We start from the raw sequence: 25,703 nt of genomic DNA, 5'->3' as shown, positions 1-25,703 counted from the left end.
CGTCCAAGAGCCAAAAATAAAAAAGCCACCTTATTCTCCTCTGAATCCACCTTTGTGATAAATCAGACTGTCCTGTGATCCCTTATCATATAACCTTTCTAACAGCTACACTGATCCTGGCAGCTGATGTAAATATATTTTTCATACACTGAAAAGTGAAATAGTTTTTCCTTCCCTACTCACACCTCCTTTTAAACTTGGACAATCATGTCCTGACAAGTTTTTGCTGTTCAGTTACCCTATAGCTTTGATGAATGGAAAATCTTGAACCTTTACATAAATTACTATTTTTCCTTGGGGTGAAATGCTAAAGACTATTAGAAAAACTTCATGCCGTATGGAAATCATGGCACATGGCCATGCTGAGCTGGTGCTAAAGTCAATAGTTTTGTGCAATCCTGTGGTTGTGGATCTAGTGAACAGAAACTCTTGGAAATATACACAGTGGGAACTGGAGTAGTTGAAAGGGTTAAGGTATTCTGCAGAGTTGGCACTGTGCATTTTCTGATGCTTAGTTTGCTTCCTAGACAGAAGGGAGGGGAAAAAAACCACACACCTTGCCATTTTCACAAAGAAGTTATTTTGGAGAAGGGTGGAGTAAGATTGTTATTTTGAAATAAAGAACCATTCAGGATGGCTTTGTAGAGGAAAATAAAAGGCAGAAGAGTGGCCTGACCGTGTGTGAGAAAAACAGGTTTTAAAATGATGGGTCGGATGCGTAGCTCCATCGACTTCAATGGAGCTGCATCCATTTAGGTCAGCTGAGAACACAGCCAGACTAAAAATATCAGGCTACTGATTATAAAAAGGAGATGAAGAGATAAAATAAAAATAGACCACTAGAAATTGGTGACCTAAGATCCCCTTGGTTAGCAATCATCTCATTGGGTAATGTAGCCATGGACATCATTAATGTTTCATTCTGAAGGAAGGGCAATGCTATCTTCTTCTAGCTAGAGCTCAGTTCTGTTGAGTTTTAAATATGGGTCTGTAGTTATTACAAAAGGACATTTAATGTAAGACAGCAGAGCTGATAGAAACACAATTTGCAAAGCCAAGATGAGGCTCAAGACAGGAGCGGAGCATTAGCTGGTTATGGATTCCTGATTCAGGCACTTGTCCCCACATCAGATCAGGCTGGGGTTTAAGGGATCATACCCCAACTGAGGATCCACCTCAGCACAGGCCCTCCTGCCCTATACATGTCCCCTGATATCCAGGTTGGAGGGGAGAGGGCGCAGGGACACTAAACAAGGGGTCTTCTCAGCTGCCCAGGTCTGGCTTCTCCCCAGCATCGTTGCACTACCAGAGTGGCAGAAAGGGGACCAAAAGGCAGGAGCAAATCTGACCCATTGGGTTTGACTTCTGAAGTTGGCCTGAGTTTTGACATTAATTTCAACAGGCCCATTACCACCTAAAAAAAAACAACAGAATGGGCACTCTCTTCCTTGTGGGCAACCTTAGAAAAGAGCAAGTATAGAACAGGCATGTGTCTTGAATTACCCAGTCTCTGGCAGGGTGACCTCTTCAGGTCAGGTGAGACTTATGCTGGTGGTGCCATTACAGTGTGTTCTGTGCTGCCAATATCAACCTTTCCCTGGTAAAAAATGCAGGACAGGCATCTGAAAACCACTGCAGTCCTTGGAGACCTGGAGACTTTAGGGAGTCCAGGATACCAGGAGAGGAATGGGGGCTGATGGAAATGCAGTGGCAGAATGTGCGCACTTGGGCGGGAGTGGGGTCATGCACTACATTCCAAAGCGAATAATAGGCCAAGATCCATGGGAATATGGAGCAGGGCCTCTGTAGATCTCAGGCTCTTTGTAGAGAGCTCCTCCCACCAAATCTAGACTCCCCAAACAGCTCCCCCACCTACACCATGGTACAAGCTAAGCCTAGCTTCATTTACCACTACTTCCTGCTCCACAGCTGCCTGTGTTTTGCTGAGCCCCCACCTACAGTGGTGATTGTAAAGTCTACAGCAGAATCATGCTCCTCTGAGCAGCATTAATAGCCAAGGTTATTTTGGTGCAAATTCACCATTTGGGGAAAGGAATATGCCCATACCATGGGACTTGTCCCCCCAACTCCACTCCTAATTGCCTGGGCATGCACTTTTCCTAACCAGCCTTTCAGCCACATGGATGTTTTAGCAGAGAGGGGAACGGTCAGTTATGTAGAACATATATGAGTTTGAGAGAACATCCCCCTAGCTGCCTTCCTCTCTGCATGGCATCGCCATGGGTTTGGTCTCCTCCACATACACAGCTGAAGTGAGCATATAGGCCTGTCCAAGTAAAAGACTTCAGTCAACTGGGTGATCAAGGCAATACCTTTCAACATCAGGTAATTCATAGGCAAAGAATAGACTAGGTCTGCAGTGAGATCCAAATTCTAGTTAATGCAGGCCTCCAATAGAGGTTTATCTTCCCCTCCATTAGCAACAGGACTATTCATGCTCATGTCAGTTGCTATATACTTTAGGAATACATACCTTGTGAGCTTTAGTTTGTGAGATCAAACAAACTGAGATCTATTACTTTCATAGAAAGAAAAAGAATGTGTATATCTATCCATCTCCTTGTTTGCCTGTTGTGTTCATGTTGAAATTCAAAACCAATTCAGATGAAAGTTTGTCATTTTAATGCTTGGAAATTTTAGGCAAATTATTTCTCACATTCATACCTCAGACAGTGGGGGATTGTTGGGGCATATTTCACCCTAGATTTTCGTCTACAACTCTCTAATAGTGCCCATGAGAATTAAGCCTGGAGATCACATGCAGAATATTCTGCATTGATCCACAGAGGATGAAATTAAAGCAGGGATCTGCACTGTGTATTCCAGAGGAGAATTTTGCCCTTAAACTTCTCCACGCAGGAGCCAATGCAGATGTATTAATAAACCATATCTATGGAGTGATTTTGGAGGGATGGGGCATTGCCTAGAGAGTTCAGACTTGTGTACCTGCAGCTAATAGAATAGAGGGTGGGAAAAGAGTTGGTGACTTTTACTGTGCTTCAGCCCCGAACACTCAAAATGAGAGGCATCTTAAAAGAAACTGAATCTCTTGCTGAGCACCTGCAGCTCCTGTTAACTTCAACTGATGTCACAGGTGTTCAGCACTTCTGAAAAATCAAAGTCCTAATTACCATTCAAACTAATTCAGTAGTTTTGAGTTTCACATTTGGGAAGCTCTTGTTTATGAAAAATTATATGAAAGCAATGCTCTGAATGACTTAAATGGCTATCACTGGCTTTTATAATGTGTGACAAAGTTCTAGAATGGGGTATACAACAACAGAAGAGGCTTGGTGTTATATAGGGGTCTCTCTCTAATGGAGATAAAGGGTCATTTTTTGCTTTCAGTAGCATAAATCCAGAGTAACTGCATTGGCTTCAAAGGCATTGTTCTGATATATGTTGGTGTTACCAAAAGCAGAATCTGGTCCAACATCTGCTATCATGGCAGTGTCTAGATTTTACCTTTTAAGAACAGTTTACAGAACTAAATGAGGAGATGCCCCTTGGTTTGTGCAGTAGGATGATCAACATGGATCAAGAGTTAGTGCCAGGATTCCACAGCTGAGACATGCATGTCAGTGTGTGTTTGTGTTGGTGCTGGTGGAATTTTTGGGTGAATCTGAGGACTCACCAAGGTGTGTCCACGCAGGAGGACATGCTAACACCAAATCTGTTTGCTAGATCCATAATACCGGATGCAACTGGGGTTTGTTCCATTGCAAGTTACTGCTATCATTTTACCATTGCAACTCTATATGCATTTTCATTTCCCCATGCTCTGGCTCAATGAAATCTCAGCAGCTCCATGTGTCACCTTAGACACTTCCTAAGAGAAAATGCTAACCCCTAGTGTGGGGGCTATCACCCCTGGTGGGGAGATGTTGCTCAGTCCCTATTCTGACAATAGACTCCAATAGAAGGTTGCCTGCAGAAGGACCGAGTGCAAACCCAGGGCCTGATGCATATAGTTCATTGAAATCAATGGGATTTGGATCAGGTCCAGATTAAGACTAAGGAATTGGCCCATGAGTACTACTCCAACAGGCTCTGCAGATACCGGACTAAGTGTCAGTCAAATCTCTATTAGGGAGGCATAATATTGCTTCTGCTTCCTTCATTGCTCTGGTGCTCAGTTACAGGGCAGCCATCCAACAAGACAATATCTCTAGAAGATCCTCACAATTAAACACTAATAAATACGGACATCAAAATTCCAGGGTACCTTCCTATTCCCCTGCCCCTCCCCATACTCACATTCAGCAACAGTTAAGACTAGATATTTAACCTGAGAACATTAGCTCTAAAGAGTTTGCATCAGGCATAAGTGTAACCATTTGAGTAGGGGGCATGCCCCCTACATCCCAGCTTTTTGCTATTCTATTGATCCCTCACCTTACTATAGCTCTAGGTCTCCTGTAGTCTCAATTCTGATGCAGTATGGCTGCTCTTATGAACCAGAGCAATGGTTCATCTAGCCCAGAGTCCAGTCTTCTGACTCTGGCCAATGCCAGTTGCTTCAGAGGGAATGAACAGAACAGGCAATCAAGTGATCTATCCTCAGTCACCCACTCCAAGATTCTGGTAAAGAGTGGCTAGGCTCCCCCCCCAGAACCCTCCTCCATCAGGCTTCACTTCTGGTATCAGGTGTTGTGTGTGGAAGTGTTAGGTGCTAAACTACTACCTGCACCAGTCCAAACTGGTCTTGTTAAATCACCTCTCAAGCTGGGGGTGGGGTGGAGATGGGATATTGGATAGCAATGTGGAGAGGGCAGCTGTGGGGATGGAATAGTGCAGCCCTACCAAGTCTGACTTTTGGCTCATTCCATTACGTAACCCACCCACTCTGCTGCTTTCCATGGCGCTGGCCTGCTGGCTCAGGGAGGGGGGATTTTCTAAGAGATCAGGGAGTCATTTGGCGAGGGAAGGCAATGTGTCAGTTTTTCCTCGGACTTCTCTCAGAATGTAGATTAATTAAATTCAGGATCCCAGGAGATTCTCCCAAGAATGCTTCTAAGACACCTGTTTTTAGTTACACAGATAACTACACACACACAATGCAAATATTAAAATGATGCAAATTTACACTCCAGGCTTTCTTGTTGGGGGCTGGTAGGTCAATGAATTTCCTCTTCCTTTCTGCATCAGTTGTATCTAACATCCATTCCTCTCCTGACCCCTGTTCTGAGCAATAAACAAAAAATTGGCCTAAAATCAAACACTTTTGTGCCAAATATGCACATCTGCACTTAGATCCATCCCCAGTTTTGATTCTGCAGCCGTAGAGGGGGCATCATACTGAGGAGCGGGTAAACATAAGCCCTCTCGGCTTAAGTTAGATGACCAGGTAAGAGTTAAAGATCCCATGATTCATCAAAAAGATAAAGGATAACCTCAGTGTCCTGGCCAACCTTCCCTTTCAATAAAACCATTCCCGATTGTCCAAGGCTGCATGTGAGTGATAAGTCAGTGGATATTAACTGTTGGGTTTACAGTTAGCTATTGCACTCATCTTATTTACCTTAGTAACATGACTTGTCAGACTGGATCAGACCCAAGGTCCATCTAGCCCAGTATTCTGTCTCTGATGTTGGCCAGTACCAGATGTTTTGGAGGAAAGTGTAAATCTCACAGTAGATCTGGAATAATCTGCCCCCACATAGGTCTTGTCCGGAACTCTATTAGAGATTGGTTTAAGCCCTGAAGCATGAGGTTTTAATCTCCCTTCCAAAGTTTTGTTTAACAAATTAGGATAACTCTGGATAGTCTTGATATTTGTTGCCTGCCTTGGGGCACCTTGTAAAACTAAGTTTTACTTAATGACATGCCAGTTGCTTTCCTTCATATGAGTGTGGCATGAACCTCACTGCAGTCAGCAAAGTGGCATGACACTCACATGGTGAGGTTTCATGAGAATTCAATTTCCATTTGCAAAAATCAAGTGAAGCTGTTTGACTTTCAGTGCTGCAAAGTCTGCCAGAGAGCTGAAAATCAAGTTGTGCTCCTTGTGCCATCTGAACTTTCAACAGCAAAACTTCTGGGCTTCCTCCCCGCAATGCAAAATGACCTTAAAGCTACTGTAAAGCTGTAACAGGATTCTTCCAGCATTGGGGAATCTTGGACTTAGCATAGTGGCTGTATCTGGTTTGGCTGGGGAAAGGGAGCTGGAGCGGGAACAAGAGCTTGATGCGCTCTGTTAATTTCCAGTGAGTGGAACATTCTTTAGGGACCATTCCAGCTGGAGTAAGCTAGAGCAGTCCTATGGCTGCTCTAACTTGCACCAGAGGCTAGTTTGGCCCTCCAGATGGCTTAGGATAAATGGAAGCATAAACACAGTCTTTGCCTCTTCCCTGCTCCACTGGAGCATGGAAGAGGTTTGTGGCCTCTAAGCCAGACTTTCAAATATGGCAGCGTCCAACTGTGTGTGTGTGTGTGTGTGTGTATCCATGCCGTCTTCAGTGGAGGTGCATAAGCTGGGTAGAGAGTCAGTGGAAGGAGTATATACACACCATTTAAATCTCACTTAACCCCTATTTTGCAGGTTTGGGTGATGCCTACACTTTAGACTGGTCTTCTGTACAGCCATGAATTTCATCCACTGATTTGTACGTGCATGCACACCCTGAAATCAGTTTGCCTGTGCACATTGGATCTGTCATGCATAGTGCTAGCCAGGTGTGTGCAACACACACACATGCAGGAAAACCTGGCCCTTTGCAAACACAACCTAGCTGACAATTCTCCAATGAGGCAGCAGGCACATTGGAATGCAGCCTAGTCCCCTATAGCTGCATTGGCTTTGCACTGAGGGCATAAGTGATTTGCTATAAGCAGATACAATTCAGAGACACTCAGAGCAGGGATGTAGAGCAAAGAGATGTGATTTTTACAGAACCATTTTTCTGACTCTCAAAGAAGGCGATTATAGTCTCTGACTGAGTCCTTTTGCCCTCCCTGCCTGGTTTGCTCAGTTCTCTATTTACCCCTTCTTTTAAGTGCCTTCCTTGTTAAAATTCTAAATCCTTCCAAGGCCAATTATCTACTTTGCTGATAATTTTACCCTCCAGACAAAATTTCCACCGATAACTGAAATTCACAGATAGGCAAAGAAAGAAACATGTTGCCTGAGAACTCAGAGTCCCATCTGAATGCGTACAAAACATATTGTCGTGAATGCTGCACGAAGCACGTATTTACAGCTCGGCTAAAACAGCCAGCACCAGCATTCACAGAACTAGAGCTGCCGATACTTAGGCAGCAGCATTCATAAAGCTTGACATTTTGGAATCTGTGTCTACGGTCATGAAATAATCGTCATCAGACCCGCTTCCCACCCCATAATTTCCTGCAACTATGAAAGTTTTCATAGATAAAAAGAGAAGAATGCTTAAAAACAATCAATATAATCTCTCACTGATAAAAAGTCAAATTCTGCCAAGTTTATTGATAATCAATGAAACCAATATGGGCTTGTGAACGTCACCAGCACTTTGAACTTAAAAAGCGTGGTGAGAAGAGTGGACTTACCACTGATGCACCTGCTTGTGGCTACGGCTGGGGAAGTGCCTCTTTCAGCTCTAGAAAAAAAGAAAAGGAGGACTAGTGGCACCTTAGAGACTAACCAATTTATTTGAGCATAAGTTTTCGTGAGCTACAGCTCACTTCATCGGATGCTCAAATAAATTGGTTAGTCTCCAAGGTGCCACTAATACTCCTTTTCTTTTTGCAAATACAGACTAACACGGCTGCTACTCTGAAACCTTTCCGCTCTAGAGCACTCGGCTGATAGGTTGCTCTGGTCGTCTCTCAGCTCAGCCCTCCAGCCTGGTCACATTTTAGTTCCACCCTTTCTGGGGTAACAATGTCCACAGACAATCCAATGTCCTTAGGAAAGGTCTTCAGCTCTGGGCCTGACACCACCTTCTCCAGAGGTGAATAGGAGAGCCCAGGCCCTCTCATGACACTGGTTTCCAGTCCAGGACCTTACCAGCAACCAACATCTGCTCAGTCAGACTCTGTGCTGCTGCTTTCCAGGCCTTCTTTCTACCATAGCCTGGCAACTGGCCTTTCCCACAGCTTTTCTCAGTTAGTCCTTCGGTCAGGGTCAGGACTCCCTGCTGGATTCCCCCAACCAAATCCCAAACCAAAAGTGCAAATTTAACCCAACTTCTGCCCTCCTCAGGTTTGACTTCTCACATTTCCCTTACTCAGCTGAACACCTCCTAGGAAGTCTAGTCCAGTCCTTTTATCTAGGACCCTCAGCACCAGAGCTTGCTCAAGGCCAGAGGCTGCTCCATGTCTCTCCTGTCCAATGTATCTGCTTAGGAGAGGATCTCAGGGCTAACTGTCCCCCTGAGCTTCCTCCTTGACACTCCCAACCCCTCATTTTCCCACTTTCTAGTCTTAAAGCATGACTAAAACATTCTTTCCTATAGCACCCTTCTCAGCCAGACTTCCCTTCTTTATAGTCACCACCCAGCTTCTTCCCCAGCGGGACTTCATCTTTAATTAAGCTGCGCCCTCCCTCCAGGTGCAGCCAGGTAGCATAATTGGCCCCTCAGGCCCACATTAATCCTTTCATTGCCCATACAGCCTTTGCTGAACAGGCTATGAAGCTGGAGTTGAGTCTGTTGCTCAAAACATATTGCTTAAAGCTAGCCAGATAAAATTCCTAGTGATGTCGATGGGCACAGTGATGTCGATTGGTTCCTCTGAGCATGCAACAGATTTTACTAGAAATGGGCAAATGATTAATCCCAGATCATTTATTTCCCCCTCTCTATGTCCCCCAAATTTCTCTTCTTCATGAGATGAACAGCTGGTGATTTCTCTGACTCTCTGTAAGTCCTGTGGGTTGTTGCTGAGCAGTTTGCGGTAAGGATTTGGTATTTAAAAGATGAAGCAGTGGGAGCAAAAGACCTATCTGGCTTTAAGATTAAACTCGATCAGTTTATGGAGGAGATGGTATGATGGGATAACATGATTTTGGTAATGAATTGATCTTTAAATATTCATGGTAAATAGGCCCAATGGCTTGTGATGGGATGTTAGATGGGGTGGGATCTGAGTTACTATAGAAAATGCTTTCCTGGGTATCTGGCTGGTGAATCTTGCCCATATGCTCGGGGTTTATCTGAACGCCATATTTGGGGTCGGGAAGGAATTTTCCTCCAGGGCAGTTTGGAAGAGGCCCTGGAGGTTTTTCACCTTCTTCTGTAGCATGGGGCACGGGTCACTTGCTGGAGGATTCTCTGCTCCTTGAAGTCTTTAAACCATGATTTGAGGACTTCAATAGATCAGACATAGGTGAGAAGTTTTTCGCAGGAGTGGGTGGGTGAGATTCTGTGGCCTGCGTTGTGCAGGTGGTCAGACTAGATGATCATAATGGTCCCTTCTGACCTTAGTATCTATGAATCTATGAGCTGCTTTGACAGGGCACATATGACATGTGGTGAGTTCCCCACTCTGCACCCTCTGCACTTAGCCACCACATAGTGGAGCTGCTTTCTAGTACCGCTAGCCAGGCTGTACAGAGACATTCCAGAGCCCCACCTTCAGCAGCTGCTTTTGGTGCCGCTGTCTGGCAGGCAGAAGTCACTCCAGGAATCCCCCATCCTTTGACCTCCCTGTTGCTGCTGATCAGGTGCATGGAAAAGGACCTCTTCCCCCTGCCTCCCCTCTTTTCTCTTTCCTTCCCCCCGCCCCCCCATCAAGAGGACAGATTTTAAAACAGCTGTGTAGGGTTTTAGCCATGCATCTCCCATTGGCTTTCATAGAATCTCAGGGGTTGGAAGAGACCTGAGGAGGTCATCTAGTCCAACCCCCTGCTCAAAGCAGGACTAATCCCCCAAGTTTTGCCCCAGATCCCTAAATGGCCCCCTTAAGGATTGAACGCACAACCCTGGGTTTAGCAGGCCAATGCTCAAACCACTGAGCTATCCCTCCCCCTGGAGAGACAGGGAGGCGTTGTGGTTAGGGCAGTAGACTCAGGGCTCATCTCCACTGAAAAGTTAAAACAGCATAGCTACGTCTCTCCGGGGTGTGAAAAAGCGATACAGTTAAGCCGGTCTAACCCCTGGTGTAGACAGCACTAGGTCGATGGAATAGTTCTTCTCGGGGAGATGGATTCCCCATCCCAAGGGAAGAACCCCTCCCATCAGCACAGGCAGTGTCTACCCTGAAGCTCTGCAGCACAACTGTGCGCTGTAGCAGTTTAAGTAGAGACGTAGCCTGAGACCCAGCAGGACCAGCCTAGGTTCCTGCGTCTGCCAGAAGCTTCCTGTGTGATCTCGAGCAAGTCATTTAACCTCTCTGGGTCTCAGTTCCCCCCCAGTAAAATGGTAATAAAACAAAATAATACTGTCTTCTAGCTACCTCTTGCTTGTTCAGACTGTAAACTCTTTGGGGCAGGGACTGCCTCTCCCTATGTGTATGTACAATGCCTAGAAAATGGGGCCCTGACCTCAGTTGGGGCCCCTTGGTTCTACTGCAAAACAGTAATAAAATACAGTAACTGAACATTTACCTTTCGTCCTTTCGAATGCTCTAAATAGCTTCCCTCCTTGTAAATTCTTTCCTAAACCAGCCTTTTTATATACAATGTTTAATGTGAAAAAAAGTCCTACATTAACATTGTAATATAAAAGTAGAGCCCTGGCTTTCTGGCTGTATGACAACAGTATCCCCTTGCCGCTCAGAAGGCCGAATACACTCGCCAGTAGCATGCAGCCTTTCACGTTCCCCTGTCCCCCTTCATGCAGTTATTTTTGAAAAGCAAAAGTCCTATGCCTGGCAATCTTTCTGCGCCAGCAATAAGTAAAACCTTTTGTTCCATTAAACCTTTGGCCTATGATTACAATTGGCTATTTTCGGCACTGAAAAATGTCTAATGCATTTTTAAAGACCAAGGGGGCAATCTCAGATGATAAATGTTCACAGTACATATCAAGTGTGCTCTGCAAACATTAATAAATGTTTCAAGACGACTGCTGCTTTAGATGGTGCCAGAGAAATCTCTTTGTGAGAACTTAGACACCGCAGGGAAGACCAAGATATAAATTTGTAGATGTCTGTCTGGACAGATGGATAGATAGATGAGCAAGTTGGAAGAAGGACATTTTATATAGAGCTGGTCAGAAAACAGGGTTTTTTCCCCATGGGAAATTTTGAGGTTTTGGCAAAAAATCAAAATAATGTATATTTGAGCTGAAAACCGAAACATTTCTGTTCTGACAAATGCCACTGAGGTGTCGCATTGGAGTTGTACTTTGAGTTCTTTCGACAGGCCAGCTTCCCTGGCCAGACTACATTTCCTCTGGGTCTCCTCTCTCTGTAAAGGGAGCTGGTGCCTCATGGAAATGGCATGGCCATTCTGCATCTTCAGGAAATAAAGTCTGAGTGGGGAGCCCAACCCATAGAGGAGAATAGGAGCATGAGATACCCAAATTACAACTCCCATCAGGCACCGTGGTGGAAAGTCTGAATAACAACATCCTGATTTTCAGACATTTGGTTTTTCTTAACAAAACAAGACAAAAATCAACACTTTCTGCTGAAAGCAGACACTTTGGCAACAAAATTCATTTAGTCAAACCCCCAGTTTTCCATCAAAAAACAGATGTGACACAAAATTTTTGACCGGCCCTAATTTTCCATCACTTCCTCTCGAAGGTAGTGGTCTGTATTGTGTGTGTGTGTATATGTAACTTCTGTGTGAGTGTGAGTTGTGCCTGTGAATAGAGAGGGATGATCCATTCCTACACAGACTTACCTACTCTCTCATAATGTGCTGGGGACAAACACAATGGAAAGTCACCCCTGTGTTCCCTAAAGCAGCCAGAGAGAGGGAAATGAAGCAATGTTGCGTTGTCCCCCCCGCTCCAAGCCTAGGGGAGCCCCTCCCTCCATATGACCATGCACAATGGAGGCTCTCAGGGTATGTTGGGGCACGGGGAAAAGGGACTGGGGATCAGGCACTATATGCACCATACTTTCCTCTGGATTCAAGGAGAAAGGCAAGGGAGAGTTAAAGTGTAAACTCCTCTTCGGCCTGCCGAGAGGGGATAGGACACTGATGTAGCTTTGGGAGCCACACTGCCAGTGGGTCGAGCCCACTCCACACTGGCAATCTGTGTAATCACCAGATGGCGTCCCGCTGTGAGGGGTCTCTCGCACGATGCAGGCACACTCAGCTGCTGGCTGCTTAGACTCTGGAGGATCCATCTTGTCATGTAACTAATAAATAGAGTTCTGAACTACACTTTATATCCCTGGTCTCACTCTGATTCCTGGAGGCTGCAGCATACACAGGAGGAAAACACTCTTGGCTGCTGACTGTGCTCGAGAGGACGATATAACCTGGAGTTGGGGATCCCTCAGCTCCATGATGTTTGAGGGCCATGGCCTCTGGACCTTCCCTCTCCAGAAGGCAAAACCCTTCCCCTGACAAGACCATAGGGCAGAACCTGCACAAGTTAATGCCCACGGGAGTGGAAGATGCATCTCTGAGCCCCTAGCAATACTCAATGGCCATTGGCTTCCCTGGGAGGGAAAGGTGCTGCAACATCGGGCCAGTGCATTCATACCACGCCCTTTCCCGCTTTCTTATCCTGTACAGCCTGGGTCCCAGGCATGTGAGAGGGGCCTCTGGCCTTCAAGCCCTTCCCAGCAGCAAAGCTGGGCTCCTACTATCCCTTCCCATGGGCTTACTCAGGGGAAGGGACCCCACCTTTGCAATACTCTCTGCTTGGCAGACGACCAGAGCCCAACATTTGGCCGGCTCCAGGGCACAACGTGAGACACGTTTGTTTGGTGTTGAGCTCTCGATTGACTTTTTCCTCCCCATGACAGCGTGGCTGCTAATGTTTCTGGCAGCAGCAGACGCAGCGGTTTGGAGGAACGCTGGCTGCTGCAGGGAGTTTTCTATAATTGGCTTTGTAAAGTTTTGTAAATAAGCTTCTAGTTGCCACAGCAATGGGTTCTCTCTAAGGGGCCTGATCCTGCATAGGGCTCCATCCTGCAACCAGAAGTCCCTTTCCTCACACAAGATGTCCCACTGATGCCCCAAGTCCCACGGATGTGTTTGCAGGATCAGGCCCAGACTCCAGCTCGCAGACCTTAGTCACACGAGTAATCTCCATGTACACATCAGAGGTGGATACAGGAAAGGACTGGGAGACTGAAGACCTGTGTTCTATTCTGGGCTCTGCTACTTACCTGCAGGGTGAACTTAAGTAATTCACTTCACCACTCTGAGCCTCAGTTTCCCCTTCCACTCTGTGTCTGCCCTATCTATTTTGATTGTAAATTCTTTGAGTAAGGGACTGCCTCTCATGATGTGGCAATTAAAGCCTCCTGTGCCCTCACAGACAGACAATGTGGCCCTGAACTTGGCTGAGGTCTCTGGATGTGGATGTTATACCAGTAACGCAGTGGGTGTAGTTGAACTCAGTGGAGCTGCTCAGTTTCCCAGAGGGTAATAATCATGCCAACTCACATTTCTAAAGTGCTTTGCGAACCATGGATGAAAATGACTATATGGCCTTGTCCACCGTGAGGTTTTTAGCTAGCAGTGTAGCTACAATGATGCTTCAAACCAGGTTAGCTGCAAGGGAGCAAGTCCCAGTTTACACTGGTGCAGCTTGTTTGCACTGGGGGTTTGTGTTGGTTCAGCTACACTGTTTTGCCCCCAGTCTGAGGCAGGTCTCCGTGCTCAGATAGATTATTTATAATTGATTATTTATTTATGGTAGCATCACTGTATGCTGCGTGCTTTCTAGACACACTCTGCTCTGAGATCACAATCTGAGGACAGACAAACCTGCGAAGGTTGGTGGAAAGGAATAGAAACAGCAATAGGCACACAATATATAATTTACATCCAAGTCAGCTTGATTCCCCATAAACAGCATGGCAGAAGTAGGTCTGGTGATTATTATACATATATAATAGCAGTCACAGTGGGAGAGGTACATGTTTAAAGAGACCTAGAGGGAAGAAAAATAAGCGTTGCTCTGGCCCCCTGTAGCTTGTTGTATCGATAAAGTGCGCATAAGGCGTTGATTCTTGGGGAGGTGGTTCTATTGGAAGTTGGAGCAAATGGACAATACTAATGTGCTGCATTTTTTCACCTGTGTTTTTCAGTAAAGAGTACCCAGTGGTTCCTAGGAGTACGGTGAGACAAAAAGTGGCCTCTAATCACAGCCCTTTCAGTGGTGAGACCAGGGTTCTCTCGGCCTCCTCCAACCTAGCATCCCAGTATCAGTGCGAGAACGGGGTGTCTAGCACCTCCCAGGACCTGCTACCGCCTGCCAACCCGTACCCGATCTCCCAGGAGCACAGCCAGATCTACCACTGCACCAAGAGAAAAGGTCAGGCCCTGGCAACTTCCCCTTATCTCGCTCATTGGTTCCCCGTGCAAAAATGGATGTCAAACCCATTTGGCATTCCTCACCAATACCTGATTTCCCCAGCCATGGTTTAAAGTTAAGTCCTTTGGATGGGCAAAGGCTTGCTATTGTCAGCGTCGCCTGCGTTACATGCATTGGGCCAGATCCCCCAATGTTGTAAATCATTGCAGTGCCGCTGACTTCAGGAGCGATGCTGAATTGCACTGGCTGACGAGCTGCCTTGCCGCTCGATTCAACTCGGTTAGGAAAGAGCGCTCAGATGAAACACAGCTACAAGTCGAATCCACATCCAGAAAGATAGCCAGTGACTGAGATAAAGAGAACTTATCCGTCTCTATAGTCTCTGAGAAGGTCTACGGGTTAATCTAAACATGCACACACCTAGATATTCTGGGTTTCAGGTGGTGTTTGCTGAATACAGTCTTATATTTGGGTGCAGCTGCATGGGGCCTATGCTCCTTTTATGTCTTTGGTCCAGTGAATAGGGAACTGGACTGGGAATCAGGAGACCTGAGTTCTTTGCCACTGACTGCTGTGCGACCTAAGCCCAGTCCTGCCAAAGCTTTACTGGGAACCCCATATTCAGACTGAGGAGCAATTACAGAAATGAGTAATCCCGCTGACATCAATGGGACTGCTTCTGTGAATAGCTGTGCACCAGCAGGAGTAAGGCATATGTAGTCAGTGGGGAAAAACTTGCAAGACTGAGCCATGCCAGAGGGGAAAAATTAGTGACCCCCCTAGCACTGATTCCTCAGGCATAAGGCTGCTATCGGTCATTTTTAGTAGCATTATGGTAACACCTAGCAGGTCCAGCTGAGATCATGCATCCTTTTAGCTGCTGCACATACATGCAGTAAGACGTGGTGAATGCCTGGAGGATCCTATAATCTAAGCAGAGCCAACGTCACATGCAGCAAGTCAATGGAAGAGTCAGGAACAGAAGCCAAGACTCCTAGATCATGAGTCAGCACCCTGTCCGGGAGACCATCTCCCTTCATAGCCAGACGTTGCCCCTTCAGCTCACTTAGTGGTGAGAAAGCTGCCACCCTTTCCCGCCCGGAGTTCGAGCCCTGCCTCCGGCGCATCTGAGCTCCGCTCCATTGCACAACTAGCTTAACCTTTGCCAGACCCTCTTCCCCCGCGCTCTGTTTTTAAAACAAGAAAGCCTGAACAACAACAAACACTCATGGCGAGCTTTGACTGCTGTGTGTCCCGGCCACACAAAGCAATTCATCATCAGCCTCCACATTGTAAAGTGATAAGGAATCAACAGAGGTTTCCTTCCAGGTTTGGGATTCCCGCTAAGTGGTGGCTCCATGGGTGGTTTCCCTCAATCCCCCAATTATCTCACTTCCTCTTATTGTCACAGAAGAGAAGATATCTCCTCAGGAATAAGTTCACCAACCCCTTTCGGCAGGCATGGCCCTGTGAAAGTGCAGGGGACTGGCAAAGGGAGCCCTTGTCTGGGCCGCTGCTGTCTCCTCGCTATCTCTCCAATGGCTTGAGTGGCACAAGCAGTTAAGGGCCTTTTATGAAAGCCGCCAAATGCTTTAATCAAAGAGTGGCAGTGTCCTGTCAGATACCACCGGCTTCTTCCGTAAGCCCAGAACTGTACCTCTCAGGAGCCTGAATCTCTGCCTTCCTTTCTGTGCTCCCCCCCACCCCATGCATCTAATAAATCGAAAACAGCCACCAGGGCTTAAAGAAAAGAAACAAGAAGTTAATGGGAAACAGAGAGAGCGAACATAGCTGCCAAGTGGCTCTTTGCAAAGTGAGATTAATTAAAAAGAAAAGTAACGAAGGATGAGCAAGCCAGTTGGGATAAATCAGAACCTGACCCAAGCTTTCACCTGAATCTCAGGCTGCATTTGTCACGGGCCACTTTCTTCTAACACTGAAACAAGGCACTTTATTAGAATAAGGAAAACAGTATCCCCCTAACATGTTCTCTCTCTTCACTTCACTGTACTTTCCTGGATCCAACTCCTACCTGGCTTCCTGCTACAGTTTTAAGAATACAGTGCACATCACTTCACATCTTCCCCTCCCCACTCACTTAATCTTCTTTATAAATAACTTTTAATGAGCTTTAATACTTTACAAAAATATAAACTCCGCAGATTCATTATTAACCCAGCTCTGCTCAGCTTCTGGTCTTGAGGAGGGTTTTCTTCAACTGATTTACCTGGATCATCAAATGTGCAGAGGCGTTAACTCCTGTACGCTAGCTAGTCTCAATAGAAATATCACCTTTCAGCAAGGCTGTGCAGTGGGTACTAAGGTTACTGGGATCACAGGGCAATCCAGCTGGGTTCAGAACTAGTTGACTGGCCACTGTCAGAAGACAGGATACTGGCTAGATGGACCCTTGGTCTGACCCAGTAGGGACATTCTTCTGTTCTTAAGCTGCTGCCTGTATGTTTCTGTGCTAAACACTTTGATCAGCCTCTACCATGAAGACTGTCAGGGTGTAACTGCAACAGCTAGTCATGTCCAGTTTTTTTCCTTATCCATTTATATCAGGACTGGGTTTCTTGATTTACGCTTGAGTAAGTTTTGGTCTGTATGCCAACGGCTAAAGAAGAAATCCTGAGGCATCTGACACCTCCTGGCCTCTCAACCACTTGCTAGGACAAAGATTTGCCTCTGTGGTTAATAGCATTGTTCTTATCTGTTGAGCAAAGATGGACTTACCCTGGTGACTGATATGAGGGTTCCCCTGTAGATGAACAGCTGGGCTAATGTGGGATCCTATTGCTGCAGAATTCTCTTAACAATCTATGCTCCTCAGAGACCTCAGAGTCCTTCCTCTCGTGGGTGATGAGCGCTGGAAGTACTAGGAAGACATATTTTATCCCAAAAGCTTAGACTTCAGAGCTGGGTCCCATTGAGACAAATTCTTTCAGAATGCCAAAATGAGAAAAAAATGCCTTTTAATATTTCTATGGCCCATTAACTTGTGCGTCTATTCAGAAATAGAATTTCTACAAACGTAGAAAAATAACCAGTGGTTCCCAGGCATGTAGGTGCCTTTTTGTCACATAGGTCAGGTGCTATTTTTTTCCAAGCCCTTCTGGATAATGGTGTAGGTACAAGGGGTTCTTTCACTTGTGTTTTTCTGGTTACCCCAGGATTCTACCTTGTTGTTAAGCACCTGCCCTACTCAGGGCCTCTACACCAGCATTTGGACCATCTCCTAGCATTTTGTGAAGTCCCTTAGGTACCCTTTCTAATACAACATCCTGCAAAGACTGAAGGACTAGAGTACATGTGCCATAGATAATCAGACCATCAGCTTTGACGAGTTCTCATCTTATTCCATAGGAGTCACATGCTGGGTGAGGATGCCCTGCCAAGTAACTGGTCTGACTGGTCATCCATATAAAATTGGATACATTTTATAGTTGTTTATCAGTGCTAGTAGTTCTAAATTTCAGTGGTGAGCCTGACAGACCGTTCAAAAGGGCACCTACATGAGCTTCTATATCATACCAAACCTCTGGAAAACCTGAGTGATCCATGGCACTCTTAAATATGGTGCCAGCCACAACAAGGGGCTTTGTTGGGGCAGTATTCCGAATAAACCTAAATCTTAAAAAATGTAGGTACCATCTTAGGAGGTATGACTAAGTTTTTACTGTTTTTAATAGCATGAGTGGCTTGCAGCCTGTTATAAGTTTCATATAGATAAGACCCTGCAAATATCTTGTGGCCCTCTTTGCGTGTACATACACTCAACAAACAATCTCTCTAGTTGGGCATACTTGATCTCAGCATCTGAAAGTCATCTGGAATAATATGCTACAGGCTTCCAGTCATCTTGGTGTAACTGAGACCTTTGTTGTTTGTGTCTTCTGAAACTGCCGTAGACTTGAAATGCTCATAAAATGGCAGCACTAGAGATGAGATCAACAGAGTTTAGTTACATCAGCGCATTCCTGTGCTTTATCCACACAGAGTCTGTTTAAAGTAGTTCAGAAAGAGAATGGTTTTTAGATGACAGGTTCGCTACTTTTAGCTCCAAATTGTTGCACCCACGAAGTTGGAGATGATGCCATCCATGGTGGAAAGAATATGACTTTCTCTCCTTACTGCTTCACCAAGCCTCATGAGGTCTTCACAGATATGGAAATCCCCATTTTTTCTCGTAAAAGGCACCATTAGGGCACATGCCTCTGTCGATTCAGAATTGCACTGTCACACCGTTCTTATTCATCCTACCTCTTTCTTCCTTCACTCTGGGAAGCAGCAGGATTGTTGTCCTCTCTGCATGCTGGACAAATTAGCTACAGTCCTGTTTTTCAATAGAATCCGCACAAGTTTAAATCCTTAAATCCTTTAAGGCCTTATTTTATTTTTTTTTTGCCATACCCCATGCCAGCTTCTGTGAGTTTTAGGAGGCCCAATTCAGTGGCTGTTTTTTCAGTTTAAGGGGTTACTTAAGGTTATCCTATTAACACCAAAGGCACCAAATGCATACTCCCTGCCCTTGTAGCAAATAGGGGCTTCGAACTGACCCTGCGAATTTGTCTGTCTCCATAGGATATTGAACCCTATGGTCCAAAGCTAGTTAAGTTAAAAAAAGAGGTTGTTCACCCAAAACCCACCTGGCAGTAAAGTTGCAAGGCCAGAGTCACCCTTGTGTTTCATAGTTTACAATCTTTTACAACCCTGGGATGCTCCAGCTTTGGGCTCTCTCCTTCAAAGTCTCCATACAAACTGCAGCCATCTCTCCTCGGAATCTATTTTAAGTTTAACAGAAGCATTGGAGATCTTGAAATTGTTGGACCAGTGGAGCGACGCGGATTTACAGGAGCGGAGAAATTGGCTCTAAGTCCATTTGTGAGTCCTTTCTTTGGACCCATTCCCCAGGATACAGGCATCACTCACCCTTGCTTAGGCCATTTTTAAAATGGTCCTTCCCTTTTCCTCACAGGAATTTTTTTCTTTGCTACTTCTCGTCGGCCTTAGAATTTTGGCTTGTTATTTAAATCCAGGGAGCGTAAACTAGATTGGGTAGAATAACAAAAAGCATTCAAGCCTTCAGCATAAACTCAAATTGAGCCTACCTGCATTTTTTTTTTTGAGCCTGATGAATGTGGACAAACTTTTTCTAAAAACAAAAACAGGGCCCAATTCTTTGTTGCCTTGAGTTTAGTGGACCGGATCCTCAATGACTTGAAAGTAGGAACCCTGAGGATTTGACCCACAAGATACAAAACCACTCATATAGTTTACATTTTTGTACCTGATTCTGGATGGGACCAGTGGTAGAAATGTGCAAATTCCATTTAAAAAACTCTTCTTGTGGTATTTACGACCCAGCTGGAAGTCGTAAATATGAAAATCTTGGGTCCAATTATGCTCAAGTCCTTTCAATAAAAAGAGCACCAAATTCCTTGCGAGGAAGCCAGTTCTCACGAAGTTTCCAGCTAATTTAGCAGTCTCCGTTTTGCTTGGATATACTTTGGAGAAGCTTTGCCCAAACTTTGGCTGCTTCTCCACACTCAGCAGAACCTTTAGTCCTTTGAGGTTTGCCTATCGTAATAGACTGATCTTGTGAGATGATTAGCACCCTCAGTTCCCATTGATGGTAGCCAGAGGTCAGGGTGCTTGTCACCTTGCAGGACTGGGCCCTGCAAGAATGAATACATTAGAAAGCTATCAGGTTATTAACATCAAGGAAAAATCACACAAGACCAGTTCCTCAGTTGCTGTATTTCGGCCCACTTCCACTGAAGATATGGTCAAGATTATCTGCTATGTTCACTTTAGGCTGGGGAGTGGGGGAGCTGTCTGGATAAGGATTATGGCCTTTGGATTCTGTGTCCTGGCCCCCAAACAGTTTAGAGCTGTCTTGGGGTTGCTCTAAACTGCGTTAGATAGCAATGGCTTCGTAGGATCCATTTGCCAGCTGTAGGGAGGGAGGCACAGGAATCTGATCTGTCAGCTCTGTGCCTGCTCAGGACTCCATGCCAGGTATACTCCCAGCTGGAGAGCTCTGGGAAGACTGGAAAGGGAGCAGAGCAGACCAGAGAATCTGGCCCCATGGAATTTTGCCAGTTTACACCAGCTGAGGAACTGGCTTCCGCACTGCACAACGGCATCTATTTTCAAGACGAACCTGGCATTTTATTCCTTACTGAAGAACTTGTTCAGAGGATGAGCATGGGAGGGGTTGGGAAGATGGACCAAAGGGCAGACTGAGAGCAGTTGCGATAAACTATAGAATTCTTTTTGGGGGGCTGGTATCATACTTTGGGGGAAATTGAAGTGTGGAAGTAGAGAGCCTGTTCCTCAACTGATGTCAAGCAGTGTAGCTCCAGAGGATTCATAGGCACTATGCCAGCTTACATCAGCTGAGGATCTGACCTATACCGTCCTGCTTTTACAAAATGAAAGTCAGGTTTATTTTTTCTCTGCACCTGACAGTAAATCTGGAAAAGGTCTATAACTTGGAGAGGTTTGCCTGGTTATGCTGTGGCAGGGAGAAGAATGTCCTGACTAAATGGAAAAATCAACAACCTAGGGTTGTAACTCAAGCAAATACTTAGTACAATGAAAAAACGCAAAGTTCAACTATTTTTTAAAAGGAAAATAAACAGTAAAACCCAGGGCTGGTGTTTCCCAGTGCCAGCACAGCATGGCTGGGGCTGTGTTACAGTTTAATGCTGAAAAATTTGTTAGCAGAACAATGCTTCATTTTACAAGACATTTTTCAGCCCTAGTGTTCTTATTATTCAGTAGCGGCTCTTGGGACCGGAATTCTGAAATATTCAGGAGGGTTAGACAGGATGTTACTCTAAAGCCACCTCCTGATAAAGGCCCAGATTCAGCAAAGCACAAAAGCATGTGCTTAGTTTTAAGCTTGTGCGTAAATCTCATTGACTTCAAAATGACTTAAATTTATCTGCTTTGCTGAATTAGGGCTATCATGTCCATGATTCCCTGACACTATCCACTGATTGTCAGTGTAAGCTATCTAGATATGTATCTATAACTAGAGATTCAGATTTCTGATGTTTGCTTAAAATGTGGATTTCAGTGTTGTAAGATGGGATCGCAATCCTCCAGAAATGAATTTGGCCCCAAGTATATGAATTTGGATATACAGGCAATTGTATGCAAAGTTAAGCACCCCAATTTTCAAAGCAGTAAGCTATGGGCAGGCCTGTAAAACTGTGTTTCAGTGGTTGCACCAATGAGATCCTACATTTGCATGTTTTCCACATGTCCCCATTTTTCTCTGTGGGCTGGGAACTGCAGCAAAAGAACATCTGCCACAATGCAGCATGGCCAGGGACTCCCATGATGCACTGCGGTGGCCCAGCAAGAGGGGACCCCAAGGTGCATCATGGGAGATGTAGTCTGACAGCACATGAAAATGATAGGATTTGCAGGCACCCAGGATGCACAGGGATTTTTGCAGGCCCATTATGTGTAGACTTGTATTTGCAGTAGCGCGCACGCTTGTAGAGAGGATAGTTGCACATACATTTTGAAGGTAATATGTGTGCACACATATTTTGGTTGGTACTTGCATCTTTGAATGTTCACTCTTCACTACAACTGGTCTGATAATGTCCATTTCTGCCCTTTCCCTTCCCCCCATCCCCATGAAAATTTTGACTTTTTGGCAAAAAAAAAATCCAACCCCCAAATATTTAGGCCAAAAACTGAACATTTTTATTTGAAAAAATGCTGCTGTGGTTCCTCCTGGGAGTTGCAGTTTGAAGGCCTCATGCCCTGATTTCTCCTTTATGGAATTGGATATCAGGCCAGCTTACAACTCCCATGATGCACCACGGTCTCCCCTTCCTGCTGGGCCACTGCAGTGGATCAAGGGAGTCTCTGGCCACCCTATATCATGGGAAACGTAGTCTTGCTGTGTAACCCAGGCCATAGAAGAAAATAGGATCCTGAGGAACACAAAATACAACTCCTGTGAGGCACTGTGGGGACAATTCCAAGTAGAATCTTTTCAATTTTGAGCCCAAAACTGCAAACTTTTCTACTCTGAGGTGTTTCATTTTTCAATGAGAATTCAATTTTTGTGTGTGAAAACCAGAAACTTTTCACAAACAAACCTTTGACAGAAAACTGGGTTTTTAATAAACTATTTAGATGGAAAGTTTTTGACCAGCCCTCATGTTTGCATCCTTCTCTGAAAACTCAGCTTCAGAAGTCCACTTTTCTAGATATTTTCTAGACTTTATTTAAAGCATGGTGGGTTCTCCATCACTTGAAGTCTTTAATTCAAACAAAATGATTAGGGGACTGGAACATTTGATTTATGAGGAGAGGCTGAGGGAACTTGGATTGTTTAGTCTGCAGAAGAGAAGAATGAGGGGGGATTTGATAGCTGCTTTCAACTACCTGAAAGGGGGTTCCAAAGAGGATGGATCTAGACTGTTCTCAGTGGTAGCTGATGACAGAACAAGGAGTAATGGTCTCAGTTGCAGTGGGGGAGGGTTAGGTTGGATATGAGGAAAAACTTTTTCACTAGGAGGGTGGCGAAACACTGGAATGCGTTACCTAGGGAGGTGGTGGAATCTTCTTCCTTAGAAGTTTTTAAGGTCAGGCGTGACAAAGCCCTGGCTGGGATGATTTAGTCGGGGATTGGTCCTGCTTTCAGCAGGGGGTTGGACTAGATGACCTCCTGAGGTCCCTTCCAACCCTGATATTCTATGATTCTATGAATTCAAGAATGGATGTCTTTCCCAAAGAGATGCTATAGCTCAACTATAGCTCACACAGACATTATGGGCTTGATGCAACAATTACTAAGTGATGTTCTATAACCTGCATTACGCAGGTAGTCATGCTAGAACACAGTCTACATCATCACAGTGGTCCCATCTGGTATTAAAAATACGGGTGAAATCCTCTCTGATAGAAAGCAATGGGAATTTTGCCACTGGTTTCAGTGGAGCTAGGATTTCAATCTATGACTTAATACATATTTATTTCTTTAGTATTCCTCCTGAGATTTGCATCTCAGCTGTTTCTCTTATTCCTCTTGCTGCAATTAATTCAACCACTGATGCTGCAGAAACCAAAGACAGCTTTTGCTTTTGTCACACTTGATTTAGGGGTGTAAGCCCTGAAATTGGATGTTTCCGATCAGGCAACAGTAATATAATCCAGAGTGGGTTTATGGTAAGCTCCATATTTATAGCTGAAGTATATCATTATGTATTATTTGGATTACAATAGCACCCAGAGGCTCCAGCTATGATCAGAAGTCCATTGTGCTAGGCACTGTATATACACATAGCAAAAGAGCAGGTCTCTGGATCAAAGGGCTTGCAGTCTAAACAGAGAAGGCAGAGAAAAGGTGGGAAGGGAAACAGAGGCACAGATGTCTCATGACTTACCAAGGGTCACACAAGGGATCAGGGGCAGAGCCAAGTGATACAAGCCAGGTCTCCCAGTCCTAGGCTAATAAATTATCCACTGGACCATACTGTCTCTCATCGCATACCTACACATAAACTCGAACTCTAACAATGAAAATTTTAAATTGCTACTGTCCATTTCCCATGCTCATTTCTAAAGGATTTCGCTGAGACTAAGGTTAAGGTGAACTGTAAGCACTTCATGTGGAAAACCTAACATAGCAAAGAATTTTGTTACATGTTGCTAAATTCTGTCCTGGCTGTTCTCTGGTTATCTTGTAGTCTGTTTTCCTTTCTAGAATACAAAGTAGGGATCTGGGAGGTCTGGAGATCTGGGGCCAAATGCTATTCCTGGTTTTACCAATGTAAATCTGGATCATCTCCATGGAATAGCTCCAGCTTTACAGCTGTGCATCTTGAGAGCAGAATTTGACCCAGCTGTGTGTAACCGTGGGCAAGTCACCTTGCTGTGCCTCAGTTTCTCCTCTGAAAAAATGGGGATAATGATGATACTGACCCATCCTTGCAAAACACTTCAAGATCCTAGGATGGGAGGCTCAACACAGGGCAATGTGTTCTTATTTATAACTAAGCATTTTATTTCTCAGCAGATGAGGAATGTTCCACCACTGAGCATCCGTACAAGAAACCCTACATGGAAACCTCACCGGCAGATGAGGATCCCTTCTACAGGTCCAGTTACTCCCAGCAGCAAGGACTGAATACCTCATACAGGACTGAATCTGCCCAGCGCCAAGCTTGTATGTATGCCAGCTCTGCTCCCACCACGGACCCCGTGCCCAGCCTGGAAGACATTAGCTGTAATACGTGGCCTACCGTGCCGTCTTACAGCAGTTGCACAGTGACTGCAATGCAGCCTATGGACAGATTACCCTACCAGCATTTCTCTGCCCATTTCACCTCTGGTCCTCTTATGCCCCGTCTCACTGGTGTGGCCAATCACACATCACCACAAATAGGGGACACACACAGCATGTTCCAGCACCAAACATCTGTCTCTCACCAGCCCATCATCCGGCAGTGTGGACCTCAAACGGGCATCCAGTCTCCTCCCAGCATACAGCCAGCAGAATTCCTTTATTCCCATGGGGTGCCCAGAACCCTTTCACCTCACCAGTACCACTCTGTTCATGGGGTGGGCATGGTGCCAGAGTGGAGTGAGAACAGCTAACAAGGCAATAAGGGAAATGCAAGAAATCTAGCCATGAAAAATTGAAAACAAACAAGCAAACAAGAATATTTTGCAAGACTCCTTTAACTGAATGTTCACAGTTAGCACTCAAGAGATGGACACTGATCCGATCAGCTGTTTGAAACCACAGATTAAATAGTAATTCATTGTGACTTTTTTCTATTATTTTGTTCCAAAAGAAAATCGACAAAACAGCACACTCCCCCCCCGCCATTCCCTTCCCCAGACACACTCGCACAACTTTTGTGTTATTTCTGCACAAAACTTGTGCCCTCATTCCTTCCGTTCTTCTGGTTTTCAAGTGAACACACAACTCCTGCTGCCTTTACCACAATCAGAGTGCTTGGACGAAAACAACTAGGATGTTACTTTTTTTTTTGATGTTGACATTGTTATATAATAAATAATAATAATATATATATATATATTCTTGCAATTATCTCAAAAAGACACTGCCCCTTTTTAAAGAGGCCTAAAAAGGGTGGATTTCAGTGTGTGTTATTTTTTTTAAACAAAAACAAATGACACCCCCACAAATCAGAAAAAATAGGTATCTACCTCTGCCATGTGTTGTTTCATGATTGCAATTACTCACTGCATTGTGCTATGTTCCAATATAAATGCGACATGCCTGAAATTTGTCTCCAAAAGAAGCAGTCT

General features: G+C 45.0%; 1 protein-coding gene across 1 annotated transcript in view; it reads left to right on the top strand.

The window, feature by feature from the left end:
- TBX5 (T-box transcription factor 5) overlaps window positions 1–25,425 on the top strand; it is a 47,020-nt gene extending 21,595 nt beyond the window's left edge. The window contains exons 8-9 of the mRNA XM_084648721.1: window positions 14,164–14,390; window positions 24,442–25,425. Of these exons, the coding sequence (XP_084504847.1) occupies window positions 14,164–14,390; window positions 24,442–25,022 (808 nt within the window). The 3' untranslated portion in view covers window positions 25,023–25,425. The remainder of the gene's footprint in view (window positions 1–14,163; window positions 14,391–24,441) is intronic.
- Window positions 25,426–25,703: the final 278 nt, after the last annotated feature.

Source organism: Lepidochelys olivacea, assembly GCF_965140295.1.
Source record: "Lepidochelys olivacea isolate rLepOli2 genome assembly, chromosome: 15".
NCBI classification, from domain to species: domain Eukaryota; kingdom Metazoa; phylum Chordata; order Testudines; family Cheloniidae; genus Lepidochelys; species Lepidochelys olivacea.
Note: the sequence above shows the minus strand (reverse complement) of the source record. Positions and strands in the feature narration are given on the sequence as shown.